The sequence below is a fragment of the Micropterus salmoides genome, unplaced genomic scaffold (genome assembly GCF_014851395.1).
Source record: "Micropterus salmoides isolate LMB-PRFRI ecotype aquatic unplaced genomic scaffold, ASM1485139v1 Ms_hic_scaffold_6, whole genome shotgun sequence".
NCBI classification, from domain to species: Eukaryota; Metazoa; Chordata; class Actinopteri; order Centrarchiformes; family Centrarchidae; genus Micropterus; species Micropterus salmoides.
The window spans coordinates 9806069-9827349 of NW_024044348.1; the positions used below are offsets into that span (position 1 = coordinate 9806069).

Sequence of the window (21281 nt, forward strand, 5' to 3'; positions counted from 1 at the left end):
CACTCCCTAAACACTCCTGTGGCAGCAGAGACAAAGTGTGATGCGAGAAGACCCATCTGATACATCCATGGGACTCCTGGATGCCATGTGGTGATGCAGCAAATGCTTTAGTAGGAGGGGTGTTTGTACTTCCAGGGATGGTCTCTTTATCAGACGGCTAAAAACTCTGAAAGTCCCTTCCAAACCCAAAGGAGATTTCCTCCTAAATAGCACAGTTTTCTCAGTTCTACATCTATCTCGCTTTTCACATCCAAAATCAACATTCTCAAATTCCCTGTGGGCCTGCATAAACAAGTAGAAGGCATTTGCATGGGGTATTTTTTGGATGGGATGATGGTATGTCTGTGTTTGCATCCACTCCTGGCCCTCCAGCAATTTACTTTCTAGTAATTTGGTTTTTATAAAAAAAGTGACAATCCCTGCTCTGGGTCCTCAAAATAAACACTAAGCAGGGGGATTTGATGTGTGGGAATGTGTAAAATGCCATATATATTCCACTGAGACAAAAAAAAACATCAGAGCAGCCACAGATCCCAACACGTAGAGGAAAAAAAACGCCCCTATTTGGAAATGACGACAGTAATTGAATGGGGTCTAGTTAATCAATAATTAATCATCCACTGTGTGTACATACTGCGTCTCTTCACCATCAAACACATGTACCCCCTTGATCCGTGAGCCACTGGTGAGTTAATTTGGGTGTGATTGCTTTGTTCCCCTGAACGCCTCACTTCAACACACACACACACACACACACACACACACACACACACACACACAGAAACATGCACAATCATGAGGCCAACAGCTGCTTGCCCAGACTTGGTATGCAAATTAAGATGTGTCACTATGCTATACAATGTAAACTCCCTCCGTTTCCACTTTGACAAATCTGCATCATATGCATCACATGCTCCACATGATGGCTGGGAGAGGAAAGCGACGCCTCTTGGGCTCGCCTTTCAAGCAGATCAAAACAGCCAGTGATGCTGCACATCTCCAGAGCATTTCGCCACCAATGCCCAGGACTGGAAACTAGCTTTTCTTTCTGAACTGCCTGCCTTTGTATCTTATTACCTTGGAGGTACAAGAACACAATTCAGCCTTTCCAGGGGAACAGAGAAAGCCTGGAATTAATTAATTGATTGCAGAGAAAGCTCTCTGTACACTGTATGTGTGTACACATGCAATTGGAACATTTTATGTATAAAGTGAGTGGAGCTGAACAACCAGGAAAGGGCTGAAAAGGTCAAATAGGATGTTTGCAGAAGTGGGAGCAGCTGCATTCCCCTTGGGAGACTCACTAACAAATAGTCCAGCTAATCAGACTCCCACCAATAAAGAGGCCTCCCTGGATTAGACCAACTGAGAAGCAACTATCGCACTACGCTAGCAGGCAGCGGGGTGCCCACAACCCACTGTGATGTTACTCACTATTCTTAGGTTATGGAAACTGGGAGGCTCAGCAAAGAGAAGTGGGTGGGTGCTAACAGGAAAAATAAAAGCTCCAGCTTTGGTGGGGCCGCTCACAGGGGTCAGCTGCCTGCAGCTAAGGGAAGGGTGTGAAGGAAAAGTGATATTTTTGTGCCATGTGGCACTTCCAATTACTGCACCCAGAGGACTCTCCACATCCAAAAACATCAGATCGGCATCCTGAATGAGTGTGTGTTGGAAGGATGGTGTTATACCGTAAATAAGGGCACGTGTTAGTGAGGTGTGTAAAACAGGCAGTAACAGAAAAGCAGATCTCTCACACATACATACGCAGTCAGGACTAAAACTGGTGTTGATAACAAGACTGACCTTCAAAAAGCAGCACTGACGCAGGTACTGAAGCCTATTTTAATCCTTTTTGTGCTTTTCTGTGCAAAACAAGAGCAAAATAGGCACCCATAACATTTTGCAGTTAGCACTTAGGCAACAGACCATTCATAAATGAGGCAAAGCCTTTCACCACGGTTGAGTAAATACAACCCATAGAAAAGTTCAGCCCGTGCTGTGAGAACCTCAGCTTGTAAACACACACATACACACTCCGCACCATCCCTGAGAGACAGAGACACAACACAAACACTTACTTCGCCATCAGTGCCTGTACAAACAGCAATTTGGTGTAGGCTGATTTTAGCTCTTTACAATCAATTTAGGCTACAATCCCTCTCATCAGCTTCCTACAGCCCCCAGTTGGGGAACACATTCACTAATCACTATCACTAACATGGTGCGTGTGCATGCCAAAGAGATTTTGTGTGTATATTTCAGCTAAGACACTGTGGGCACATTTTAGGCTTCATCCCCAAATTAGAATTTCAATGTATTTTGCTATGAGGCAGAATTTAGTGTGATATATTCACATTTACATATAATTAATATTCTCCATATAATGCCCATGATTTGTTTTTATATTGCCTTTTCATGATCACAAACATCTATAAATATAACTACAATGTTCTAAATAAAACAATGTTATCATATTTGTTTAATCAACCATAATCCACCAACAGCAAATGATACTCCACACTGTAAGTTAAGATAAGGTATTTAACATAATAGGACCCATAGTGTATAATAGCACCCGCAGCTACATGTGGTGAATGTAAAATTCTGCTTTTGGAGAACAGGTAAATTCAGTGTTTATACATGTTTTTTTAATGGAAAACTACTTTTTGGAGGCAATTTTATCCCCAAGTTACACTTAATTAGCTTGTGCTTAGTACCAACAACACACTCCTCTCCCCTTTTAGGCGTTTTATCTCTGTTTCTGCTGCATCATTATAATGGGATGTTCATTATGATATAATGTTGACTTTTGGAAATTGCAATTTCAGAAATAAACAACTCCCCAAACTGAAGCAACAAAAATTACCACAGAGTTGAATCAACACCTCTCTAACAGATTGAACATTACAAAGTTCATGAAAATAGCAATTGTTGCAAGATGCCTGCAATGGACTGCATTATGCTGTCGCATATTCCTGTCAGGCATTTTTACCCAGTAGCTACCGTACAGTATTGTGTATGTGCAGTCAGTAATTTAGATCTAGTATATAGCAGATTTATAGAGAAACAAAGAGAGTCAAGGCAAGCGAGAACGACCTTGACACGATGTTTGCAGCCTTGAACGAACAATGAGAAACAATTTAGTTTGATCAATCAGTAAACATAATTAGTTTGTGCCCCTCTGACCTCGTGAAGGCCTCATGAAGGGAGTCACCATACAGTAAAGGAATTATGACCATATGTGTGCACGCATGTGCATCCCAGCAGTACATGACATGTTTAAATGTCACATTTTCACACTCGTGCCTTCTGTTGTAACTAAACTTACGATGCGGACCGTGCCAACAGAGAACATGGTGCACAGCCCTGCACTGTGCTGACACATTCACATGCTCACAATGTTACACATTCACTCCTGCTGGCCTGGCCATGACCCTGCTAGCAGATGATGGAGCACACCGTATTCCCTGAAGTGGGCCAGAGCTTTTATTCAGTCCTGGTAGAGTCTGGATGGAGGGAAGGGTCTTTTAGCAGCCTATTCTCACTTCTTGATTTGAACAGGGAATAAGGGTGGCGCTCTGATGTAGTGGAAGGATCCCCCGTCTGTGGCATTTTGGCTACAAATGTTTTAGAGGCATTTTTTACTGCTCTGCCTACTCAAACTTGACAGTCTCCTTGTTGTTTAATCATGATCTAGTTACATTTTATATTACATGGATTCATAATAAAGTGAATTTTTTTCTTCAACACCAGCTAGAACTGCTACTGCAGTATACCCCACTGACAGCAGTACGGGGATGCCGAGACCTCCTTTTAAGTATTTATCTTTACTTTCAATTCAAGTACTTCTTGATCTTGTATTAGAAGACAACAATAACGCTTCAGCATAAATAATTATTTGTACATTAAACCCTTCCTGCTTGCATTTCTGCACATAATGATAACAATGATAGAGGCTGCTCTGTTCCCGTCTCTCATGTGTATCAGAAGTCCATGTGGAAAAAATTACTGCTTGTGTTGAAATAGTGTCTGTTTGTCGCACACATAAGTTCTGTTTGGAAATGTTATCTCTCTTAAGTCTTACTCTGCGTTTTTGTTGTTCACGGTGTGAGGAAGAAATGCTTCTGGCAACCAGGTCTGTACATAAGCTTCTAGTCTGATTTTGTGGCTATTTTTCATTAGAATGAATGGTTGGCTGCATGACTGTTAAGTACTTGTTCAACAGTATAACAGTACTGAAGGCTCCATGTTGCCTCTAATTGGTTTATCTTCAAATCCTTCACAGGCAAGGTTAAACTTCCGTTTCATGTGTTTCCAACATCTAAATAAAGCGTGTGTGGGTTTTTCTTGACTTCTGGATCCTTTCTGAGACATAATCTTTATTAGGTGTTAACTGTCTTGGCCCAGACCAAAGCTAATGACATTCAATGGCTGTATCTCCTTTCGACTATGCCAAGTCATCTGCAAATACAGGGAGGGGAGACTGGTTTCTGTGTCACTTCACAGGGAGGTCTGGTGCTCATGACTGCTGTAATTAATTGATTTATTAATGAAGTTACGGTATGTGTGACTCTCTAAATATCCCTTCCTGAATCTCACTTTGTCAGCTTTGGGGACAGCACACACGTCAGTTTATCATGCCAGCACTCCTGATGCCTGCACTCATAAATACAAAGTGATGGAGGGAGACATGGTGAGCACTCAGGCAGTGATGAGGCATCTCCATCTCCCAGTGGGGGTCTCGTACCTCTGATCAGGGGGGAGGACAGGACTCTTCTGTTTGCTGCCACAGGTCGGGGAGGGGGGTTAATGGCAGCATGGCTGGATAAAGGGGATGAGGAAGGCAAGAGGAGGATGAGGAGGGATAGAGGTAGAAAGAGAGAAGCAGAGAGAAAGGTAAAGAGAAAGAGATGAAAGAGACGGAGGGATCGAGAAGGACTGCTTTAAGCTTTGGATTTAACAAAAGCTTGAATACATGCATTAGCATTAGAAATAGTGTGTCATCTTTCTTTCGTTGTAAAATGACCTGAATAATTGCAAGGAAAACTAGCCTACAGGATAAAGAAGCTAAAATGTATGTAGCCGTGTTGCACAGCATCAAACGTCGACTGATGTTTTTAAAATTGTGTTATCTCTTACCCGAAGTTGGCTAAGTATTTAGTGAAACGTCTCCCCTTCCTTCATCTCAGTGAAATTCACTTGCAACAGTCGTGGCTAAAACAGCATGAGGGCTCAAAGCTTGTACACCAAAACAAGCTTTCAGGCTCTCTAGTGAAGTACTTGGCTTGGGCACTAGGAGGCAAAATGTCAAAATATTACTGCATCAGCTGTGGAAATGGAGAGAGAGACAAACTCAGACAGAGGAGCACTTCTATATTGAAGCAAGCACATCATATAGAAGGAGAAAAAATAAGTATTCACATGCAAATGTAAGTGCATCTCTTGAATTTATGCAAACATAAAAAAAAGGCAAAAAACACGCACTTAAGGGCAAAACACGAAGTGAGTGCATCCAATTCTCTTTTGTTTGCCAATGTTAAATGCAGATCTGTCCACAATTTTCATATTAAAGCTTTTAGGTGCTTGAATCTTAAACTTGCCATTTTTGACAAGTGGGCATCCAGTTTGAGTTCCCAGTGATTGTTAAAATGAGAATACATAAAGCTGAAAAACATGCAGTGGCTTTTCTTTTCTCTTGCGAATGTCTCTTTCTAAATTGTAAAAGCTATATGCAACTCTCAGAGCCAGCTATTCCAAAAACTAAATATTTATTCGTTTCATTTTAGTGTGCCACCTTATCAACTTCAAACACAGACTCAGTCTTTGTACCGTATATGGAAAGATGGCAATCATATAAACAAGTGCTTTGTCTAGGCGTGTACAACTTCAAAGTTGAAAAATTTAACCCATTTCCTCCCCAAGCTGTAATTGCCGCCCACAGTATCATGCATAAATGCGTCACATAATCATGTGCCTGGAAAAGGCCACAAATTGCTGCTGCACACTGTCAATAGATGACATGTGATAATCCCATCATCACACGATAATCCCTTAAATAGCATATCCACTGCAGCTGAGTAACCTCCGTCACAATCATCCTGACAATAAAGTCAGGTAATGTGGGCAGCGAATATCAAAACTGCCAGCTGGGAATCATCACAATGGCCATTAGTGATTGTATTTATAGTTTAGTGAAGTATGGACAGGCCAATCTGCAGTCTCACATACAGTCCCCATATGCTGAATCAAACTTGTAATTGATTCCAAATACTGCACTTGTGGGCTGGATTTAACACAGAACTTCTTTTGCATTTGTCAGTGGGGAAAATTCATAAATTAAATTCTTTCTTGCTTCTCTGTGGCAAAACGAAATGACTTACAACAGAAACTGAACTAAAACTATACAGACTTCCAGCACTTCCAAAAGACGACAAGTCTGAATATGGCAGTTTTACAAGGGACATTAAGAGGCACTTACTTGGCCTGCGTAATTAGGTCCCCTTAAGGTCTACTTTTGGCATTTGTGCTCCCATTTACCCACATCTGTTTGCAACTAGTTGACCAATATTGCACATGGCTGTGGAATGTCCAGGAAAATTGTTCAAGACTGCAATCTGCAGCCCTATTTTTGACCTCCATTCCCCCGAAAATCTGTTTTTCAAGATTTTAAGGCTGCTGAAGCAATGTGAAATAATGTGAACTTTGAGGGGGGAAAAAGCTTTCTTTTTTCCTCTGCAGCAGTTTGTTCATGTGCTACATCTACTAGAGTTCAAAGCCAAGAGTATTGATACAAAGCACATATCACTATAAATAACAGTCAAGATGCTGTACACATGCTAACAGCTGACCTTTTTCCATTCCAAACATCCACCAGTGGGAATCATCAGTGGAATCACTTTTGACTGCAGCTGGCAGCATCAAGATACAAAGATTATAAGCACTAATGAATATTAGCCAACTTGTAGCCGCTGGGTGTTTAGATGCAGTTCACCCCCATTGATTTCCCTGTTGGGTGAAGACAACTTTATCCCTGTGGCAAGTCCCTGGTTTATCTCCCCCGACCGCAAGGCAGCTGACAGACAGACTGGGTGTTTTCCTTGCCCAGTTTCTGGATGATTCAAGCCTGGCAGGTGTAAGCAGGATACCTGACTCAGGCGAAACACACATGGGGCAGCAAAGAGCAGGAGGGGTGTTGGCGTAAGAGAGAGTTAGGAAGTGGACAAAGACGCCCAGCTGTGAGGGGGCAGCCATATAGGGGCAACATTCAAGGCAGCACAATTAACACAAAGCCCAGTGTGTTGGATTATTACAGAGAGCAGGTGGCTGTTTAAGACACCGAGAGAGAAAAAGTAAGTGGAAGTGGTGAGAAAGGTGGCAGATGGCTCTACACACAGCAGCAGGAGGAAAGAGAGAATAATACAACAGAGGAGAGACTCTATGGAAAGAGATACTACTCTAATAGAATTTAAAAAGATTCATTTCAACCTTACATCACAGAGCCGTACCCACAAAACACTAATAGCTGTAGAAAATGAGCTGATTTCAAACATGTTCTCATTGATTCCCCATTTCACCTTTGAGAGAGGAAATTACTCTGACACAGTGAAGCGAGCATTTGTGGAGAGTGCCGATGTGGATGTGTCTATACAAGCACCAAACGTCAATAATTTACAGGAAGAATAAACAGTATCACTGCGACTTGGTTATTTTTTTATCTGAGACTCAGATGATGACCGGTTAATAAACTGATGAATAAACAGTAAACTTGAAAATGTTCTGGTGGTACGTGTGTTTGGATTAGTATTACTGTGACCAAGACAGAGGTACATACTCAAAAGAAAGGAATATATTCCCAGAGATATTTATGGATTAAACAGAGATTTATTTCTTCAAAGCCCCACTTACGGCAGACCCTGTGTACAAGGCCAGCTGCCTCAGTAATTCATCCCATTTATCATCAACTCCAACAAAAAAAGAAAAGACTTGGGACCTTGTAAAATGGCAAAACCCTAATCAATGATGTCACACAAAAACACAAAATGAGCTGCAGTTCATCACCATTTCTGACTGAGGGGGTGACACAGCTAGGGGGCCACCGGTTGGACACTGCTCTGCTAATCCATTAGCCACCTGCTTCAAGTGCGTGTGTGTGTGAGTGTGTGTGTGTGTGTGTGTGTGTGTGTGGGGGGGTCACATTTGATTACATATTTGCTGTGTAAATGTAAAGAATATAGACACTGTGCTGTGTTGTGGTTGTTTTACCTTCATTCCCTTTGCAGTTTTATTGTTCCTCCATTTTACACTTTGCTGTTTGATTTAGATTATGCTTTTCAGTGAAATTGTGTATTGTTTGTCATTTCTTTTTGTTTTCTGGAGAGGCTCTTACTAGCCCTGTGGGTTAGACTATGATTATTATGACTGTGCAAATGATCTCAAAGTTATGTTACATTTTCTCTAATGATCAGAGGTAATGAAACAAAACTACCTAAAGAAGTAGTATGTTGAAATGATTTTCCACATTTTCGGGCACTTTTCTGGTGCCCCTAGTCTCTGTCCTTAGTGTCTGCTTTAGTTGTACTCTTGCACTCAGCAGCTCCACTCTGGGAATTAGCATTCAAACATCTCCTTTGGCTTTAAAGGGAAATGTAGAACTAGAAAGACTATGCAGCTATCCAGGCGCTCTCACTTTACCAGCATATGAGCTCATATTTAGATAAAGCTCCTTGCTAAAAGAAGGCCTTTACATGTCTAAGGATGCTGCATCAAAAGGACAAGCATTGTGTTAAGCAGCTTTCCAAAACACCTCACAACATTTCTGTAACACTAGATGTGGAAAGGACTGTGTGCAAACCAAGTTTGCCCCAGATATAATGCTTTTCCCTTTTGAGTCATCTCTGGTTTAACAAGATCCCAGTGGTTTCACTTTACTGTTCACTACACACCCTCACTCACTCCTTCACAGATGACATCTAGGTAAGGCAAACTGTATAGTTTTATTGCTATTTCTAAAAAGCCAAAAATTATCCTGGATTTTTTTGGACTACTACTTTATTTAAATTAACATTTAAGGATTTTGAAATTTTAACAAAGCTTAAACTTTTATTTATTATTTTATTTTTGTTAGCTTTCAACAACTCCAGCTCCCATAACTGTCATGCATCGGAGACTGTTAAGTTAAGATTTAATCACAAGGAGCATTTTGTTAAGACGGCTGTTGATGTTCAAATGGCTGTGAACAGATGCTTGCATTTCCAACTGTAGTGCTTGGCTGTCTGAGCAAAACTTATCAGACATGGTTAATTTGAGTCGCTGACATTAATTATTTCATCACTTTCAGCATTTTATCAATTTGTGGTTTTGTCATCTTTTCAAGGAGGAATCAGATCTGATTTGAATACTAGTGGGTTGTCCTGGTGAGTGGTGTACCGTGATCTAAGATGATGAGCTGAGCGCTGGACTGGATGTTGCCTGCATCGTTTTCTGCAAGGCACTGGTAGAAACCCTCATCTGACTTGACCAGACCCAGAACCTGCAGGTTGTGCTCCTTCTACAGAACAGGAAGGAAGGAAGTATGGAAGATAGGGAAAAAAAACAAAGACAAACTGTTAATAATGTTACCAGTAGCCTATTCTTAATACTGTTAATAGTACAATGTATTCAGTGCAGAAAAGGTAGAAAGGTGCCACTTTAATGCCAAACGAACTTACAATTAGTTTGAAGTAGTCACTGGGGATGACGGCATCTCCATTCTTGACCCATTTGACAGTGGGAGCTGGTGATCCTGAGACCTCACAGTTAAAGACGATGTCCATGGACTCATGTGCATAAATGTTGGCTGGCCGACTGACAAACTGGGGAGGAACTGTGGAATCCAGATGAGAAAGAGGAGTGAGGAAGTAAAAAAACAAAAAAACAAAACATTACACTAAAGTTTAGAGGAACTGACAATACAGTTAAAGCAAAGGAGCAAAGATGGTGTAGGAATCATCATTTCCTTATGAAATTCAGTAACCAATTTGTCAAAATTAACCAGGCACATCAAACTCCAGAACTCTGGTCTCTGCCAGGAAATGATCAAGACCAAATGACGCCATGCCTCCCTCTTCAACTGCCAAATTGCCAGTTAAGGGAGGGTGGAAAATACAACAAACAGTATAACCCAACAACACCTTATTAAATTATCTTCTGCACCATTCACACAACTGTGATCTTTTCAGCAGATGCCAACACTTTGAATATTTGATTAAAAAGGTTCAATAACCTCTGTTCTTATTTATTCAGAATTAAATTAAAAAACAACTTCTTTGGTACCAGTATAGTGTGTTAGCATTTCTACATCTCCCCTACTCCTGGTAATGAGGGCCAGAAAGGAGTTATTTGATCTGCTGGGGCGATACAGCGCCTCATCAATCTGCCCTGGAACAAGGTCACTGGGAGCGCACGGCCCAGGCCTCGTCCTCTCTCTATAATTGGTCTGTATGTGTATGTGAGGAGAGACAGAGTAAGACAGTCTGTGTGTGTGTGTGTGTGTGTTTTTTCTAGGCACAACTGCCTTTGCTGCCTCTGTGCATTCTCTGATAAACGGCGACCTCGCTGACCACGGTTTAAATGACTGTATTGTTAGTGTGTCAAGCTTTGCAGTCAACTTCTTTGGGCTCTGTGATAGCTAGTTATTAGCATCTATTTTGTGGCTATTCACATGGGCTGATTGGATATTACTAGCAATGGGTGGACACGGTCCTTTTCTGGCTTTATTGAGCAGAGTAGCAGGTTGTGAAGTCAAGTCCCCCTCATCTGCTTGATGTAGCTGTGGCTACTTTAACATGAAATTGCTTGTTAACAGATTTGCCTTCATTCGGTTACAAGCTGTTACCAACAGCAAGAAAACAAAGACTCCCAAATTATAGTTATTTGTCATTAAAACTATTAAAGAAACAATCTCTGGTATACACATTTCTCCACCAATAACAGCCTCAATACACACAGAAACAGTGCAGTACAGGACACACTGGGCAGTATGATAGGTTTGTATTTTGCTGACCTTAAAATGCACTTATTTTACACAAACCCCATGGAGCAGATGTGGGAGGAGAGGTACAATTCAACAGAAGTTGCCATTCCCACAAAATGATTTCTCTGGACCCTCAACTAAAAACCCAGGGGCAGGCCCGTAAGACGTCCTCACTTTTTCCCCCCAATTTGTCTGGAAACAGCAGTATTTTAAAGTCACAATAATGATACCAATTTATAATTGTGCTATTTCATAATTATGACTTTAACATGCAGTTTTAATTGAAAAATGTCATACGTTTTGTTATATGTCATGAAAGACAATCTACATCTCCCCTCTGGATAGTGGGAATTCCAGGAAGAAATGTTGTAATAAGTTACTGCTAATGCAAACAGAACATTTGCTACTGCTGAAGCACATTAAAGCATTTTGATGTTGACTTTTATTATGAAGTACTCACAGGAAATGCAATGTGTTTGTCAGTGAGATTAGCACTGACCAAAATCGTTCATCAAAAATGCATCATCTACAAAACAACGGTCATTATCAACATTTTATGCCGGTGGACCAGTTTAAAATATTGCAGCTAGAAATGGAAGTCAGGAGCAGCCACAGTGAGCTGACAGATGAAGAGCTGCAAGCGACACACCTCCACCTTCTCAGCCAGGTAACCAACTCCTTTTACTTTTGCTGTTTGCAGACTCATGTACCGTGCAGCATTAAGTCAGATCATGATTGCTCACATAAATATGTGAAGAGACCAATGTCTGACAATAGTTTGTTTAGCTGCCCCAGACTTCTGTGACCTATAGTATTAAACCGCATGCTGTTACAACCAGTAACTACAGGTGTGACATGCACAATAACGGAGCAAATGCATAATAGGGTCATGATTATTAATACTGATTAATATTTACTGCCAATGAGAACTACATTCTGCAGCTACATTTACAATTACAGATTTTAACCATCACTCCACAGTGAACTGCCTCCTTGGCAGAAGTCTGAGGGCATTTTCTAGTTAAGTATTTAGTATGTAGTTATTATGGATTTACCATGTTTTTTAGAAGTCTGTCACACTGATATAGGCTAACATTCATTTTATGAAAGTGCAAATATTTAACAATAATATGGTAATCAAGGCTAATTTTTTATTTTTTATTGAAAGTCAACCCCTACAGTGTCCGCTTAGAAAAATTCTTGCCCTTGAACAAATGTAGTTGAGACCCTGATGTAAACTATCAAAACAAAAACTGAATGCTAATTTATAAATAACCATTTTGACATTGTGTGCCCCACATATTTAAAAAATATAGTGTGTCTTTCTTTGTGAACGCTTTGCACTGGTAATGGCTATTGTGCAGTAAAAACAGAGACCTGCACTTTGGTGTGCAAGTCATTCACATGGCCCACTGTTCACTGTTGTGGCCTTGCTAGCTATATTTATATGCCCATCAGCTCAACATTTTAATGACTGCTACAAATCCATGCATGTCACTCAGACTGTCAAAAGGTATTCTGGGAAAAAAATCTTCAAATAAAGACTCACAATAGGATATACAATCTCTAAACGTCACAAACAAAGGACAACATATTTTACAGTGTAGAAGTATCCCAGGGTGGAGGTTCCCTTCAGGTATGATGTTACAAAATAAAAAAACCCTAAGCCCACTGTACTGTATCTTGCTTTTTCCCGTGACTTTCAAATGCCAGTTTTCCAACCACACAATGTAGCAGAAGAAGTCGAACATGAAACAACTGGATAGTGCCACAGACGATTAAAACCTTCCTTCGCTTTACTTAATGTGTGCCTAGACCTTTCTGTGAGCTACTGAGGCAAATATTGACAATGTGGACAAGTACGGAAATGAGGATGATGATGCTTGTAGAGTTGGATCACTGTATGATTGTCAAGACAGCGATCACCCTGCTCAGTGTGTGCTCGTGTATATGTGTGTATCTATGTGTGTACTGGTGTCCCCTGCAGAGGGATGTGTGAGCTGCGAATAATGTGTTTCACAGTGTGGTGTCCCCTGGATATTTGCCTCTAGTAGCTGTGCAGCAGAGGTAGGTGGAATTTGTGGTTTACTTTGGTGCGTCGGGGACACTGCGTTAAGTCGCACGTGAGTCTGTGTGTGTGTGTGTGGATGTTGATGAACCACACACACAACAGACACAAATATAAATAATTGTGTCTGGATACTTGTTTCGTCCCATTATTACCAGTAATATATGCTTTACATAATTGTATTTCCTTCCTTCGCTGCCGGCAATGTGTGTATGGCTGGATTTTGTTTGCATAATACAAGTGTGTGTAAGTACCTGCTTATGTATGCGAACATATGTTTCTGTATATCAATGTTGTCTCAATCTGTGCACGTACACAGTATTCGTATGGGTTTTTGCATCACACTGCAATGTCTTTCTGTCAGTATATATATTGTTTGTGCACGTGTGTGTGTGAGTTCGCTGAGCCTCCTGGTGACAGGTTTTGATGGCGACTGGTACCCTGAAGCTCTCTTTATCTCTCTCTCACTCTCTCTGTTTCACCACTCAGTTTCTCATTTTTTTCCTCCCTGACTTAATCTTCCTGTAACTCCCTGTCTATCTCTCCATCTTTAGCCTCCCCCTCCCTCTATCCATTTATCTGAGCAGACATGCACCATTTTCTCCAAATGGAGTTCAGACATTTGGAACCTACTGGACTGAGCAATGAGTAGAAACGCCTAAATATACCAAAAACGCTTGGGTGGTGGGGGTGGAGGAAGCTTTCAGGCGTCAATGGAGGGTGATGTGTGGAGGATGTGTGTGTGTGGAGGGGAAACTTTCCGTGCAACAAGTCTGATGACCTTCCTTAATTGGCTGCTTGCAGCATGAAACATGCTTATGCAAAGGTTAATATAGTCACATTGGATGTAGACGAGTGCAGCTGTTGGTCAGCACAGAAGTTACTGTGAAAACATCCAACTTCTTTCCCAAAAGCCCGTTGACATCTGATGATCGGCTTATTTGATTTTGCATAGGCTTTTTACGCTGCATGCCCTCCCTCTCTGACCCAACCCTCCCCAGGTTTGGGACTGGCTTTTGCATCCCACTGGCTTGACACGGAGTTCAGTGTCTTGTCCAAGGACATTTCAACATGTGGACAGGAGGAGGTGGGGATGAAACTGTTCTACCACCTATAAGTGGTTCATCATAACCAGGACATTATAAATACGCCTGGTGTTTCAGAACACTGTTACCGCAGTGAAGGAATGTTCTGATCAGCAGGCTTCTGCATTCTTTGCATATTTTACTGTAAAAGCACATGTACTACGATGCACATGAATGCCATGAGGACGTCGCATGATAAGATAAACATTCTGCCGACTGCTATGGTAGCAATGGTAATAATGCACTGTAAAAGTTAACATTATATAATAAAAGAGAACTCATAATCCCAATAATCGTATCTTTATCGTAAAGTATATCTTATATCTATCTTATCTTTAAAATATTATTAAGTAAGAAACGTCTGTCAGACTTTAATGACGTATACAGTATGTTTTATTGAAAAAACATCCACATGGTGCCTTTAAAGGTGTGAAGAGGGTATGTTTGTGGCATGTTTGCTTGATTGACAGTTGTCTTAATCCATCGCACTCTGCATTGCTGTTACTTCTCACACCTTTCTCATCAAGTATACCCAGGCTGCAGCCCCAAATTTGGGTTTTCTGGATGCAGTAACTGACAAAGATGGTGATAACTGACCAATCCAAATCCAGGACTCAATGTGTCCCTTTGAATACATATAGATGATGTCACAGATGCAAAGTCCGTGTTATCCAACAGTCCTACCAGCTGGAATGTCTCTAAACAGGCTGACATCTATTGGAAAATAAACCACTATCTAATGAAAGACAAATTCAACAGAGACAGAAAAACAACAAAAGAAATCCAGACATGCAAAAGAGGGAGGAAAAACATCAAGACAAATATAAAGGAGGGAGAATAAGCAAAAGAAATACGATGCCAGTTCTTAGGAGCTGGTATCATCTCTCTAGTCTATAGCTTAGTAAAAGAAGCTTTAATGCAGACTTACACCGACTCCAGTGAACTGCTAAAAGAGGGCCACAAAAAGGTCATGTGTGTGTCTTACTGTGAGCTTGTTAAAACAAAACCCCATAGGATTCTTAAAGGGATTCTGGGCAGAATACTTAACTGGCAGCCAGGAATAAACTGAACAGAGGCATGAGGGTAAAAAAAAAGTCCAGCCTGCATCTATTGGTACTGTTAAAAACGTTGAAATATCAAAATCAAAAAGCTGGGGGAAAGCAGCTGTTGGTGTATTTTTGGCTTGCTGGGAAGAGTCAAAAGTTGAAATAAATGGGTTTTTGACATACCTTAGCCCAACATTTAGGCTATAGTCCTCTATTAAGGCCTGATGTAAAATTATTGACGCTAAAGGATCCAAATATCAAAGACATGTCCCTACTCCAGTTAGCTTCATATTGTTAAACAATAGCGCTAGGGCAGTCAGCGTTTACTCTGAGGGCAAGTGGAGCTCGGCATGCACTAATTACCCATCCTGCTCTTCCAAAGATAACAGCTTTACTCTTAATCCTGGCCAAAACAAACGGCTTCAGCAAAGATGCTTGGTGTTTGCTTTCCTAGTCATTGAGGAGAGCATAATGTCCTGTTACAGGCAGCATCATAAAGCGAGAGTTCAATCTTTGGGTGTTTTTGTGGACTCCCTCTGATGGTTCTAAAATTACTAGAATTGAGTGAAAGCAGAGGCCTGAGATTGTCCTTGAAATGCTGAAACAAAGTTTGCTTGAAGGTTTGGTAACGGCACATAGAGGATTTCAAGGCACTTCCTCTGTGCAGTGTCTTCAGAGAAGGACATATTCTCAGTAAAGTAGAGCTCTAAAACAGATACAACTCAACCAACTATTGGAAAATGGACAAAAACACTAATTCTACCATTCACTCCCTGACAATCTGGTGTATTAATGTTTCATGTAAACATAAATAAAAGCCCCTGTATTTCCAAAACAAATTAACATTATGCTCATGCTGTAATGAAGTCTCAAGATCATTGTAAGTCTTATGTGTGAGAAAGTTTTGGTGGGTTAACTTCTATATGAGTATAAGCAGGTTAATTTTTCATGAATACTGACACAGTAAATATTTAGAATGTATATACTTCAGTTATATAATAATACATTTTACTTAAAGGGATACACATGGTTGTAACATTTTCTTTAATATTATCAACAATCCCTGCAATAGTGCCAGAATAACCATTTCCTGAGCAGTGACACCAAACTAGCAATGTGGTGATGAATAACTGTGGGTTTGCATGTGTCCTCACTCTGAATCAAAGAAGTGAAAATCTCAGTTTTACAGTTGGACAGTATGAGTAATGTCAGCCAGAAGCTGTTGCCCACTCAAACACCTGATAAGGTTGGCCGAGCTGGACTGGGTTCTCCAGAGCAGATGTAGAAACATGGGACAGACTAACACAATGTCTCAATGTAACAAGACACACACGCACACTGTACTTGCATGTTGGTGGTGTCATGTAAATGTGGCTCTATCTGAAATAAACAGCAGATTTATCAGTGTTGTTTCCCCACAGATGAATGCAGACATGAGAAAGAAGGTATAGACGGGAATCACACACCTCTCATCCCACTGTTTGAGATAACAACCCCTATGAAAAAGGGAAAAAAGGTGTGTGCCTGTGGGTGCTGCTCCTCATCAGATTAGTGTTCTTTTAATAGCAGAATGGAAAGTTTCTTTTTCGTTCGGCCAGAAAATAACTGCTTTTTGACACTGGAGAGAAGGCAGGAAGATGGTGTGCCAAAGTAAAAACAGACTAAAATATCCACCAGATCTTATCAGATCTGTAATTCTTCCACGCATCATTGACAACAACTATTCCTGTCTTTAGCTGGGAAAAAAGTTAAGAATAAAATCCGCTACAGAAGTTAGATATGTTAATAGATGCCACACATGCTTTGGTGGAAAAACATGACCTGCACAGTATGTACCTTCAAAGTATGTAGATATGATACACAATCTATATCTTACTTCTTTCTTCCCACAGAAGAGTAAAAAAGAAGGGCGAACTGCGAGCTGAAATTTACCATACCTAGAGTTGTTTTTATGTTTCTGTCTATTTATGCTCATTTCTATAACAATGTAAATACACTCCTGCTGTTTGTGGTGTTTATAAATCTTCTCAACCCATAGGAAAAACATGAAACTTTTACAGGGGGCAGGGATTTCCTGCATGTGAGTGCAGCACATGGAAAGAACAATTAAGTTGATGACATGATAGCATGAGGCCATGATAGATGAAGGCCACTGACTCGGGGCCCTATAAAACTAGAAACATACATGTTTGTGGAGAAACTATTTCTGTCGTGCTAACACACACATACAGAGTCCAGGTCTGGGTGGTGCCCTTGTCACGCAAGACCATAATCAAAAGCTGCTGCCTCCTCTGGCCTCATTTATCCTTGTGCCAGCTCGAATAGAGGGTGAGATGTCACAGCAAAGTCATGGTGAACAAAACACACACTCGCACAAACACAGAAGTGTGTCCCTGTGCAGGGCTCCGAGATGTGACGTGAGTAAGAAAGGTGAACTAAACGCTACTGTTAACACTATTCAAAACTACCTGCCTGGAGTTCTATTGTAGTAGGAAAAGTCTGCTTCACTACCATGCCAGATCATGCTTGTGGTCTTCACAAATAAAGGCTCTAATCCTCTTTATCTCACTGGCACTTTGATTATATTTAATACAAAGATATGGCACACACTGCTCTTTCGAAACCTATTGCTAAGCTGTTGTACATCATTCCACATTGCAAAGACGTATTCTTGTTTTTACTGCAGCCAACAAAACAAACATTTAAATGTTTTGATAGCATTGCACAGCATCACTTTTCTGTCCAGACCTTTGTTGGAGCAATGTTGTACATGTGCAACAGGTACATGCTCAGAGTAAATTCTCAGCACTTCAAAAAGCCATAATAAGCGTCATTAGGTTCTGATCAGACGGGGTTAACAGGGTATCTTGAAACTTAGTGGTAAATGCCTAATTTCTGGGAAACAGTTTCCCCTCAGACACTGCATTTAGGGATCATAATGGCCAATACTAATAATCAGATTCTTTTAGAGATTTTACTGGATTGTTTTTGTGATTTTTCATAGAATCACATATGTATACTACTGTACATGTGATGTCACCTTTGATAGGGCACTGTGAATTTATAAGATCAATAACATGAAACTGGCCATTTGTTCTATCAAATAATATACAATGCACAAGCACACAGGTATACAGAGTAAGTGCATAATTGACCTTAGGGTAAGGTATTTAGCGCGTCAGCGTAGCAATGTGTCCACCGGTAGAGATTTGGCAATACTGTTTCCACTGCGGGAGCTATCCATTAGTGTCTCTACTATATATTCAGCAGACTATGTAGCAAATCAGGGCTGGATTCTTGCGTGATCTTGGGAGGTAACAGGATTTGGGACAGTGAGAATGACGGTAATGGCGGTAACACACCTCTAAGCTGGTTTGCCAAACACAGCAGAAGAAGAGTGACAAGAAAACATGGATGAGTAGAGTGAAACTGTAAAACAAAGCAGGAGGAGTTGTTTTTGTTTGTATGAAAGTTACAAATAAAAGAAGAACATAATCAAATGTGATGAATAGATGTGACTGAATTTACAAAAAATTTGCTCTAATGGGATTCGTGATATATACCATTACCGTGATATAAAATAAGACTTTGGAGAAGATTTTAGCCATATCACCCTGCCCTAATTGACCATATGTTCCGTCATTATGTATCCATGGATGTGTGTATTAGTGTGTGCGCACATACCCGGTGCAGCCCCCATGTATCTCTCCCTCCACAGATTAGCACTAGCTGTATCACAAACCCCCAAGCTATCTCCAGGCGAAACCTAACAATGTTTTACCGTATCAAATCCCCGGCTGACTCTCTGCATCTTCTCCTCCGCACAAACTGTCCGGTGTTTATGAAAAGCCACTAGACGTATACACACAATTTCTTATTGTTACTGCAGCAAAAGAGGCCCTGAGGTGTTTTATAAGGAGTCAATCACAGGGGAAAAATTGCTGTTGGTATAGATTCACACCACACTGATTTGTATGACTGTCTTTTACAAGCCTAACTACTTCTTGAGGGAATCAATTGACCTTTCAAGTGTCACTTCTGTTGTCAAGGGAGCAAATCAATGCCACAATATGGTTTCTACATGAATCTGGATGAAGCAAATACAATTAGGCCTGTGAGTCAAACAGTTTTATCGTATTACAATGACTGATGCCTTTCAACAATATTCCAAGAGTGCTGATCAATCCTCTACAGTCCTGTCACTTTGGAGGAGGAGGACTGGTAGGGGACGTATCGGAGACATGAGGGATTTCAGTGAGAATTCGGTGGACAGACATGAAGACTGAATACGAATAAAGTCAGATGTCCTCCTGTGACCTGATCCGATTTTCTATTACTGTCTCCTTTAATCACAGTGAGCGATGGGAAACGATGAAAGGGTGGTGGAGGGGTGATGAAGAGATGAAGGGATTTGTGAAGAAAGGGATGGAGTCATAGCATGATGTGGCTGTGTGTGAAATGCAATGAACCTGGGAATGAGCCTCAGGGTGTTTCCCCATTCTAATGTTATTTCTCACCAAATCCTGTTGACTTGCTTCACCTGGGAAAAGCATACAAGCACACACGACACATTTGTGTTCATGTGTATTTTTCTCACCAACACAAAGTCTGACAGTAATTACTTACTTATACAATTACTGATATATATAGCTGAACATTATTTTGCACTTTTAGAGATGGGAGATTACCATTAACTACTGACTCTTTAACTACATATTAAATGAATATTGAGCTTTGCTTTATTTATTGAATGGGTTAAACATATCTAAGTTTTTACTTACTTTGCTACCATAGTTGAAGCTGTAAGGTGACCTACTCAACTGCAACACTTTGATTTGTTCATAGTTTTGGTAGAGGCGAGCACATTTCACATAATGATAATAAGTGATGCGATTTTCCTTTTCAGGATGACGGAAAATAAACAATGTGAAGCAACATTTAGGGTTGTTGTGACTGTCACTGTGCATTGGTCTTTGGGTAAGCACAGCGTGTGGGTGTTTGTTGGGTATTTTGGTGTGTTTTTTGTGCTTTTTGTGCTTATGCTGAAAATTATATATTTTTTTAAATATTAACACCATGACCCTCATTTATATCCATACTAAAAGTGTACATCCGCACAAAAACAGTAAATGGCATGAGACCCCCCCAAAAAAATAAATGTATAAAACAGTGCGTACACACACCTGCAGCTAACTTCCCCTTTAAATCACAGTTCTCCTGGAAATGTGTGCACGTGCATCAGCCCATCATGCCCTCTACAAGCCCACATTCAACCATAGATGGTCAATGCAGAGATGTCACAAACCAAAAAAAATGCTTGAAAATGCTTGATTTAAGATGTGATTTAGCTTATATGTTTTCAAACTGAAAGTTGCTAATCAAATAGTTATGGCTGATTACAAGTGCAAGTAGCCTAAAAATAAAACTGCTGGTTTGAATGCTTATGATAACGTGGATCTATAATTAACGTTTGATCTTAAATTAAATTAAATGTGTGAGAACTATCCTTATACAATCTGACTTTAATTCACCACCTCATCATCCGTGTCTCCAATGTGCCTTGTCTCCAAAATGTTCATACGCATGGGTCAACTCTCCCTAAATCTACGTACATTTCCTCATCTAGTTTCTTTTTCTAAATCCCACTTTATGCTTACAAGCACACATTTCAAGCCATTTGTGCGTACACATTAGCACTGCTTATGAATGAGCCCCCAGGTGTGAGTCAAAGTTCATTTATGCTCCAAGTTTGACTATTGACTTAATATTGACCTTTCCAGTGCAGAATATTTGTATGCTTTCTGTGGGACTGTCACCACTGATCACACCATACATTCTAGTTGGCTTATGCATGAAATTTTGTATATTGCACCATGACACGTACTGAGCTTATTTATTTATTTATTTATTTATTTATTTATTACAGACCAGTCTTGCACAAATTAGGTTCTTACTTTCAAAGTAGCACTTTGAAAGTGAAGATAAATCAGCATTCACTTGGGAAATAGCAGCTGCTGCTTGTGAAAGTGTGATAATTAATACTCTAAAAAATATGTCTCAACAACAATGAC

At 40.4% G+C, this 21281-nt stretch overlaps 1 protein-coding gene across 15 annotated transcripts in view; it reads right to left on the reverse strand.

Annotated features, from left to right (window-relative positions):
• neo1a (neogenin 1a) overlaps positions 1-21281 on the reverse strand; it is a 156573-nt gene that overhangs the window by 38200 nt on the left and 97092 nt on the right. For all 15 annotated transcript variants that reach the window (XM_038700677.1, XM_038700682.1, XM_038700686.1 and 12 more), the window contains exons 6-7: positions 9708-9862; positions 9427-9547 (exon numbers count right to left, since the gene is read on the reverse strand). In XM_038700677.1, the coding sequence (XP_038556605.1) occupies positions 9427-9547; positions 9708-9862 (276 nt within the window). The remainder of the gene's footprint in view (positions 1-9426; positions 9548-9707; positions 9863-21281) is intronic.